Source organism: Monodelphis domestica, chromosome 1, assembly GCF_027887165.1.
Source record: "Monodelphis domestica isolate mMonDom1 chromosome 1, mMonDom1.pri, whole genome shotgun sequence".
NCBI classification, from domain to species: domain Eukaryota; kingdom Metazoa; phylum Chordata; class Mammalia; order Didelphimorphia; family Didelphidae; genus Monodelphis; species Monodelphis domestica.
Window position 1 is genome coordinate 172,445,245 of NC_077227.1, and position 10,540 is coordinate 172,455,784.

Below are 10,540 nucleotides of genomic sequence, written 5' to 3' on the forward strand. Positions count from 1 at the left end.
TATTCATAGGGGGCCAGTTAATTGGAAATAAGTGTCTGACAATCTGGACATTTAAAATAATCCCACCCTTTTATGAACTCCTTGATTCTGATCAAAAGTGTTTCTATGAATTCCTTTATCCCTGCTTTCCTCTAAAAGACTGAATGGATTGAGGAAAACTTCATGCGAAAGAGAGAATCTTGGAGCCTTGAAAGACGGATCTGAGATAGATAACATCCCAGATATGAGATATTATATGAGCAAAAGCATAGAGATAAGAGTTTGTCACTTGGTTGAAGGAGGAGGAGGAGTACACTTTAAAAAGAGTGTATATCTTCTGGGAGTGAATGCTTTGAGATATGGTTGAAATGGATAATTGGAGATTGATCCTGGAAATTTAAGGATTGGCATTCCCTATATAATTCTCTATTCATATGTATAATTGGAAACTTAGCTTTTTCGAAAGTACAACACTACATGACCCACATAATTTTAGAGAGTAAATCTTGGAGGGATCCTAGAGATTCCTAAAAACAGGAAATTCACAAAGAATATAGAATAAGATAGTTTATGTCACAGCTGTATCTATTATCTTCATAACTCTATAGCCATGAATATAGCAAGAGGAAATAGAGTGACTGAATTCATCCTACTGAGCTTCCATTGCCCCAGAGAGATGCAGATTCTCCTGTTTGGAGTGTTATTTCTCACCTACATCTTGACTCTGATGGGGAATGAGTCTATCATCTGTGCAGTAAAAGTGGATCACCAACTCCATACCCCAATGTATATTCTACTGGCTAACTTTTCTTTCTTAAAAACTGCTATATTAACACCACAGTTCACAACATGTTGGCCAGTTTCCTCTCTGAAACCAAAACTATCTCCTTCACTGCCTGCTTCATTCAGACCTACTTTTTCTGTTCCACAGGTATCACTGAGACTTTCTTCCTATCCCTCACAGCTTTTGAAGGGTACTTGGTCATTTGTGGGTATCTGCACTACCCCACAATCATGACAGGGCATTTTCATCACTCCTCTGCTGAAAAAATGGCCTCCTCTACCTATTTCATAACTTAATCATCCTTATGTGGCCTGAATAGCAATGATTGTGTTTTTTTTTTTTTTGTGACCCAAGAACACTACTAGTTTTTTTCCTGCTCTTTACCACCAAGATTGAGCTCTTTCTATTCTATTTTGAGCTTCCTTATTATTTTCCTCATTTTCCCTTTTATTCTCGGATCTTAAACACTGATGCTTAGAACAATATTAAAAGTACCTTCAGCAGCTAGTTGTAATAAGGCCTTCTCTAAATGTGGTTCACCTTGATGTTAGTCTCTCCGTTCTATGGGAGCCTCATGGTCATGTATATTATTAGTCCAAATGCTGGAAATGCATCTGGGAAACAGAATATTTTAATTTTCTTTTACTCTGTAGTAACTCCACTTATGAATCCCCTGATCTATAGTCTACGTAACAAGGAGATGAATGCTGCTGTAAGAAAAGTCCAGAGCAACATAAAAATTGACCAACACCATGGGCTATTTAGAGGGTTAAAGACAAAGTCAACAATTATTCTTTTGAGAGCATCCAATATGCTATATACATATATTGTCTAAGCAAGTAAACTGAGTTACTTTGCATTATATTTAGTGGTATGCTGGGAAACATCATAACCTGACTGGCTGACAAGGTCACAGTCTGAGGAAATGAAGTCTTCAAAGCAGCCCCCAGAAATTGAGTCCCCCACTCATCCCCCTCTGTGATTTCTCTCCTCTACTTCCCCCACCAGTGGACTTGCTATGATTATTATTCTCTACCCAAAACAGGAGAAATAATATTAGAACAAATACATATAGGATCAATAAACATATACTCCACTTTAATCCCTCTAAATTAGTATCCCCAAAAGATTGCAATTATATAATCAAAGCCCAAAGATTATTGCACATAACTCCCCCTTTCTCAAGCACAAGACTCGCTTTAAGGCCTTACAATAAACATTGGCCAAAAGCTTGAGAACTATAATAAATCGTTCCCTACAGTTATTATACTCCAGTGAATTTGTTGATGAACAGAAGCCAAGCAACATTGCTAGGCGCTTTAAAGTAACACAAGAAAAACAACTTGTAAATTGAGGAAAACCCCAAAACTGGTCTGCTTGAAGTCTTCACACCTAGATATGAAGATGTTTTGTTGTTCATCTCCCAAGTAATTATGATTGATAGTGAAAGCTGACCAAAAGCACAATGATCCTCTCAGCAGGTCAAGGAGTACTAACCTATAAATGGCTTTATTCACATTAATCATACCTGTCACAGAGAGTTGTAGAAACCTAGTTTGATCACATAATTCTTTGTTGTAGTAACATCACAAGAGTGTTGTTTAGGTGATTTGGTAATATCCAATCAAAATGTAGAATGTCACAAATGTTGATTGATTGTGTGTCAAAGAAGCACGTATCAAAAAACCTATATAATAAATGAAACATGGTACTATTGCTACTTCTCCTTATTCTGACCGTGACATCACATCTGGGCAAAGAGACCCCTAGAACCCTCAGAGAGACCACTGGATGTATCTCTGTAACCCATATATGCTCACACACTCCCAACAAACAAGCATTCTTCACCCACTTGGTTTTCCCTGGAATAGTTAGACCAAATGATTTTTTTTAAACTTTAACTTCCATATTAGAATCAATTCTGTATAATGATTCAAAGACAGAAAAAATATTGGGGCCAAACAAGGAAGATTAAATGATTTGACTGGGGTTACAGATAGGAAGTATGGCCACATTTGAACCCAGTGCCTCCAATATTTAAGCCTGGTTCTCAATCCACTGGACCACTCAGCTACCTCAGCCCAATACTTCTAAATGATTATAGATATAATATAGGAGGTTTAGATGTATTCCAGAAGTTACAACTAAATGGAAAGATGATGTGTTTATTAGAAGTGTTACTAAAAACATCACCAAGAAAAAAGTAAAACTTTAATGTGCCAACATGTGTTTGAGAGGATGAAGAAGTAAATAACTTCTACATAGACTTCAATAAGACTTTCCAAATTAATCAAGTAGTTGCTCAACAAGCATTTATTGAGTCATATGTACCAGGCACAGTTTCTAAGTGCTGAAAGGGTCTAATAATAATGATAATAATAATAATAATAAACGTCACACTGCCTGCTTTCAAAGAGCTTACATTCTAATGGAGAAACAACATGTAAATAATTAGGTACATAATACTATATCTAGAATAGACAAAGGCAATCAGAAAGGGCATCAATAGCTATGAGGACAGGGAAAGGCCTCCTATAGAAAATGGATTTAAGCTAAATTATGATAAAAATTAATAAAAGCAGAAAACAGGAAAACTAACAGGCTGAAGTGAAATGGCAGAGTATTCAAGGTGTAGGTATAGCAAGCTTAGAAGTATAAAGAAAAGAGATGAAATTTCATATTTGAGTAAATATAATGTGCTCATGTGGTTTGATCATACAGTACATTGAGGGGAATAAAGAGTAAAAAGTTTGGAAAAGCAGAAAAGCAAAAGTTTACAAAGCATTTTAAATGACTAACAGAGGACTTTATATTTGATCCTGGAAGTAAAGGGAAGAAACTCAGTTTGGGATAGAGGTTTTGAAGTAAAGGATTGATATATTCAGACCTTAGCTTTAGAAAAATCACATCTGCAACTAAGTGAAAGAATTTGTGTGGGGACTAGCAGATTGGCTTACATGACAGCAGAGGAAAGCAGTGAATGCTGGAGGGAATGTGGCAAAGTAGGGACATTAATTCATTGCTGGTGGAGTTGTGAACTGATCCAACCATTCTGGAGGGCAATTTGGAACTATGCCCAAAGGGCGATAAAAGACTGCCTGCCCTTTGATCCAGCCATAGCACTTCTGGGTTTGTACCCCAAAGAGATAATAAGGAAAAAGACTTGTAAAAGAATATTCATAACTGCACTCTTTGTGGTGGCCAAAAATTGGAAAATGAGGGGATGCCCTTTAATTGGGGAATGGCTGAACAAATTGTGGTATATGTTGGTGATGGAATACTATTGTGCTAAAAGGAATAATAAAGTGGAGGAATTTCATGGAGACTGGAACAACCTCCAGGAAGTGATGCAGAGCAAGAGGAGCAGAACCAGGAGAACATTGTACACAGAGACAAACACACTGTGGTATAATCGAACGTAATGGACTTCTCCATTAGTGACGGTGTAATGTCCCTGAACATTCTTCAGGGATCTAGGAGAAAAACACTATCCACAAGCAGAGGACAAACTATGGGAGTAGAAACACCGAGAAAAAGCAACTGCTTGACTACAGTGGTTGAGGGGACATGTCTGAGGAGAGACTCTAAATGAACACTCTAATGCAAATACTAACAACATGGAAATGGGTTTGAATCAAGAACACATGTGATACCCAGCGGAATCACACGTCGGCTATGGGGGGGGGGGGAGAGGAAAAGAAAATTATCTTTGTCTCTAATGAATAATGCTTGGAAATGATCAAATAAAATATTGTTTAAAAAATTTGTGTGGGGAGAGACTTGAGACAGGAAAATCAGGTAGAAGGTTAATGCTGTAGATCTGAGGAGAGGTAATGAGGGTCTGAACTAGGAACTAGTAATAATTATGAGTAGAGAGAATACATACAACATATATGAAAGATGTTGAGAAGCTATCAATGACAAAATTAAGTCAACATGATCTTAAGAGCTATCATATAGCACTTAATGGTTTAGAAAACACTTTACAAACAATCTTAGGGGATCCTCACAACAACACTGTGTAGTGTTATCCCCTTTTTACACATGAGGCAGAGACTGTCACAGGTTAAGCAACTTGTCCTCATATTGAAAAAGCATCAGAAGTCAAATTAAAACTCAAATACTGTTACCTCCAAGTCCAGTGCCAAAAACTTCAATGCAGATTAGGCAAAGGAAAATATAGAGGGGGGAGAATAGATTGGAAAATATGGCTTAAGAGTAAACAATGAGAAAATTCATACACTACACAGAAGCCTCTTTCTCATACATCATAAAAACTTTATTCAAGAAAAGTATTGGGAGAACCTGGACATGGATGGTACGGATTAGCATCAAAAAATTATTGATAACCGACATAAAATTGTTCATTATTATTATGGGGAGCCTTGCACAGAGTAGGTATTCAATGGATGCTTCCCTAATTAAAATCACATTACAATCATTCTGGAGATTAGACCCCAGAGAGGGCAAGTATTCAAGGAAAGAAAACAGTTGGCATGATTTGTCCCCTGGTACTGTTCTTCTTGAGTTAGTAAATTAATCCCTCAGGGAGAAGGGTTGAGAGAGTTGTATAAAATGGAGTATGACCATAATCTGATATTCTATTCTTCCTCTAGCAAAAACCTTGGGAGATCTTCACATCAATGCCATTCCCCTCTTGATCCTTTGCTTTGTTTCCTTCAGAATCTCAGTGATACAAGGAGAACAGGATATGGGAATTTGGACCATGGAACTCCTTATCTTGTCCCAGAAAATAAAAGGGTGTAGCCAATTATTGAAACTGATAAAAAATAATGAAGATGCTTCCTCTTATCCAGTTTTTCACTCTTAGTTTCCCTACTGGCCAATTTGATATTCCAGGTATGTGGTGCTCTTCTAACCCTGATCCAGTAATCAAATCCCTCCCAGATACAATATTTAGCTCTTCCACATCCCCATCAGCCCTTTTGGGACTATCAAAGGGGCTGATCTCTGCATCCCAGAACTGGGGGAAATTAAGACTTAATATCACCACTACCATCACTCTAGCTCCTTATGTCCTGTAACTTGTAACCATTTGGCTCTATTCCCTCTCTCCAGCACCCAAAAATCAGAATGCATTTAATTTCGATTTCTCCCTTCCTCTTCTTTGCTTCCTCTTCCTAGGAGAAATAAACATGTATTTGGTGTCAAAAGCATAGGTTTGGATGACAGATGGTTTTTTTTACACTATCTTTGGGCAAGGTACCTCATCTCTTTCCTCATTCTCCTGTTGGATCCTAGAACCTCATCATTTCATCCTCTTCCTTGATCATCAGCTCCTTTACCTGTTCCCCAAAAACACAATTGAAAAGAGTGAAGATTCTGGGCTACAAGTGTTCTAAGAATCCTTCCATTGTCACTCTGGCCATGCTTAGTATTAAGAGCCAGAGTCCCTTTAGGTCTGCTTATTTGTACTAAAGAGCTAAAAAGGCAAATTACACTTAAGGAGCCTTTAATTAATAGCATTCAGCTGGAACAAAGTTCTGGATCAATGAAAAGTTGTGAGATGTAAGAATCAGTCTATTTAAGAGTGTCTCAAAGGGTCAGCTAGGTAACTTAGTGGATTGAGAGTCAGGCCTAGAGATGTGAGGTCCTGGACTGAAATCTGGCCGCATACACTTCCTAGACAGAAGGTAAGAGTTTATTTTTTAAATTAGTGTATGAAACTAGATTGGAACTCATCTCCCTGATTCCACTCTCTGTACTCTCTCTATTGTGCTACCTATCTGCCTCCAAGAGAGAAAAAAATAAAGATGAAATATAAAGCATAATACCTTCCCCTTTCATTATCTCTGCCTCATTTTTAACTTAACTACTCAAATGTTTCATATCTGCTGCCTCCAAATGGAGTGCATGGTACACTCTAAGCAGTGATCACCCAGATTATTTACCCTTTTAGTCAAATGTGTTTAAAATGTTAATTGTTTAATTTAAGTTTCCATGTTGTCCCTCTTCTAGTATTTAAATTCAGTATAGCAGGAGAAAAATGGGTCTACAGAGAAAACTGCCAGAATCTTAAAATAAGCATGTCAGTTTATGTTTTGATTAAGAATTCTCCATCAATAACTGCAACAAGAGTATGTCATTACAGAGGTTTGTGCATTAGACACTTTTTATTTGCCTATTTAGATCATTTTACATTGTTGTAGAGTGAAGGCATTTTTGTTTTGTTTTCCTCCCAGTACTATCCTGTTAACTCATTTCATTTAGGAATAAATCACACATTTAAGAATAAATACTACAGATAATTTTAATATATTTCAGTTTTGCATTATGATTTGTCAAACTAAATAGAGATGGAAGGAATAAATTAAGAGAAAAAGAATGGTTGGAGAGGAATGATGAGAAACAAAAACAGATGAAATGGACTGAATGGATATAATAGGAGGCATGATAATGCATGATTCAAAAGACTGGTTTTTAAAAAAGTCAAAAAAGACATACAGCCCCTCAGAAATAAAAACAAAAGACATGCTGATGTCTTATTTACTGGAGACTAAGGGTGAGGCACAGGAAGAGAGACATGTGAGCAAGAAAAAATCAGCTAACCTCTTTTATGTCTCAGTTTCGTCTTCTGGAAAATGATATTGTTAGGCGAGATGTTCTCCAAACTCATTCTGTAAACCTGGAGAGATGCAGAAAGAATCAAACAGAGAGAGAGAGAGAGAAAAAAAAAGAAATTGAAGAGTCTTGAATCATAGATTGATAATTGTTGACTTGGGTTGTGAACATCAGAATTAGATTAACCTGTTATCACGTTTTTGGTAATAAATGTGCTAAACATTGTTCAAAGGAGTGTCCTTCTAAGATGAAGAATCTTGTATGTCAAATGATAGATGCCACTCCAGTGAGAGAAGACATTTTTTAGACTGTTTTAGGTATAATATTAAAAAGTATTGTGCTTCTCTATAGCCTCTCCTGGAAGATGACATGGTGCCTTCTTATTAATTAATAATATCAATTATCAATTAGTAATATAATATAAATATATTAATGTGATATAAATATCAATAATCCTACATTTAGGAATTATTCTACTATTTTTTTTAGATTTTCTACTTTAAAATTTCAAAAATAATGGACATATTTGTAATATTTATATATAATGTTTATATTATCCCATACATTAAATTATATTTAGAATATTTATATTTATCTGTGAAGTATATAAATAAATATAAATAACTTGCAATATGCTTTGTTGTCATTTCATAGTCATTTCCAAATCTTTGCAACTACCTTAGGGTTTTTTCTTGGCAAAGATTCTGGAGTGGTTGGTCTTATCTAGAGACACTGGCATAGATTCATTAAGTAAGATCACTTTGACTTTCTATCTCATTGTTCCTTTTCTGGCAGGCATTATATACTATTTTTATGAGCACCAGTACTAAACAATACTGTCACTCTATTATACAAAACAGCTATTATATTTATTTAATGTTCTGTTTCTGCATGATTTTTTAAAATATATCAATCCCCAGTTTATGTTATCTGACTTAAATTGCAAGCCTCTTGAGGGCAAGGAAATATCTGTTTAATTTTTGTCATATGGCATCCAGCATTCTATACCAAAGCAAATGTTTAATATTAATGAGAATAGTGGTGGTATTGGTGATAATAGTGGTAGTAGTAATGAAGCTGATGCTAATGATAATGATAAAAATTTTTGGAGCATACACAGCCCTGCAGATCTCTTGCTTTCTCCACTATATTACTCTGAGAAACAAAATTTTCTGCATGTTGTCAGTCATCTTGATACTTTGCTACTGATTATGAAATGAATTACTATTCATGGTATATCTACATAATGATGTGTAAGGTTGTTTCTAAAAAAGAGATTTATTTTCATTTCAGATTTTTTAAAAATGAAAAACTCAGAAAGGAGTAACCACTCTGGATCTGTGAGTGAATTTGTTCTTTTGGGCTTCCCAGGACCTTGGGAAACCCAGATCTTCCTTTTCTCATTTTTCTCTGGGACTTACATCCTGACACTGATTGGTAACCTATCTATTATCTGTGCAGTAAATTTGGACCAGAAGCTCCACACCCCAATGTACATTCTTTTGGCTAACTTCTCTTTCCTGGAGATCTGCTATGTCACCTCCACAGTCCCCAATATGTTGGCCAACTTTTTCTCTGAGAATAAGATAATCTCCTTCACTGGCTGCTTTCTCCAGTTCTATTTCTTCTTTTCAATGGGCACAACAGAAACCTGTTTCCTGTCAGCCATGGCCTATGATAGGTACCTTGCTATCTGCCAGCCCTTGCATTACCCCACCGTCATGACTCTACTAAAATGCAAAAAAATGGTTGCCTGTTGTTGGGTATGTGGTTTTTCCTCTTACCTCCTTCCAGTTTACCTCATATCCCAGCTGCCTTTTTGTGATCACAATACAATTGATCACTTTATTTGTGACCCAGGACCTCTTATTGGACTCTCTTGTGTTCCAGCACCTGCCACTGAAATCATATTTTCTGTCTTGAATTCAGTCCTCATCTTCTCTACCTTTCTCTTCACAACAAGTTCATATACATTGGTAATCAGAGTTGTACTGAAGATCCCCTCAGCAGAAGGTCGGCGTAAGGCATTCTCCACATGTGGCTCCCATTTGGCAGTGGTGTCACTGTTCTATGGTTCCATCATGGTAATGTATGTGAGTCCAACATCTGGAAATCCAGCTGGGATCCAGAAGATTGTTACCTTGTTCTACTCTGTGTTGACTCCACTCTTCAATCCATTGATCTATAGTCTCCGGAATAAAGAAATGAAGGCATCCCTGAAGAAAGTCTTTGGAAGTATGAAATTTGGACAACATGTATGAAAGAAACAAAATTCACAACCTTTCTTCCCCAAACCATGACCTGCATTTTATCTCCCTCTCTCTGCTCATGTTACCACCATTAGTGACAGCCACAAAAATTATTGGAGTTTGATTTGACTATATTGATGTATTTTCTGTTAAGTTTTATAGACACCCCAAAGTCAACAGAGGGTGAAAAGAGATATCAGAACTTGTTTTTTATGTTCTCATAAGGGACATATAGTAGGAAACTGTCCAATGAAACATCACTGTGAAGAGGGCTAAAATAAGAGAGATGGGAAAGTTCAAAATGCATATTATCAAGGAAAAGGATATACTAACAAAAACTACGGAAGAAAGGACTCTAATAACAAGCAGTGTTGCTTTCACTGCAGAGTTAGAGAACAGGAGACCCCAGATCTGAAATCATGGAAGCAGAAATAGCTTCTGGAGCAAAGCCCTGTTATTCAGAAGTTGTAGCAAGAAATAATCATTATACCGCATGATGCCAAGTAAAATAGAGACAAATGGGGAGGTACACCAGGGAGAAAGGATAATGGAATAAGCATAAAAGGCAAAAAGGGAGATGGTAGAAAGGAAAAAGAAAACTTAAAAATTTTAGTGGAGGAGAAACAGATAATTGGGCAAGATGCCAAGGGAATCAGCTTAAGTACAAAACAAAAGTCTAGAATTGAGGTGGAAAATGAAATTACACACATAATAGCAGACATGAAACTTGACATTTATGGTTCGCAGTACATGGGCACACAAAACTGCATGGAGAAAAGCAAGGAAAAGATTAAAACCTTTTTGGAAAATTTCTTAGCTTGCATAATGCATTTAGGGAGTAGAAAAACAAACAGGGCTAGCAAATCTTTAAAACATTGACTTAAGTATCCACACCATACTGACAAAATAGCCAAATGAGACATTGTTCCAAGACACTTTGGAGCTG

The 10,540-nt window shown here is 36.5% G+C and overlaps 1 protein-coding gene across 1 annotated transcript; it reads left to right on the forward strand.

Moving 5' to 3' along the window:
• Nucleotides 1–8,649: 8,649 nt before the first annotated feature.
• LOC100029100 (olfactory receptor 11H6-like) lies at nt 8,650–9,699 on the forward strand. Its single transcript, XM_001378911.3, has one exon. It carries the CDS (start codon nt 8,650–8,652, stop codon nt 9,604–9,606), a length of 957 nt encoding a protein of 318 aa, XP_001378948.3. The 3' UTR covers nt 9,607–9,699.
• The last annotated feature ends 841 nt before the right edge of the window (nt 9,700–10,540 follow it).

Excerpts from the sequence above, each read along its gene's own strand:
- LOC100029100 (XM_001378911.3), top strand. The coding sequence starts at position 8,650 with ATGAAAAACTCAGAAAGGAGTAACCACTCTGGATCTGTGAGTGAATTT.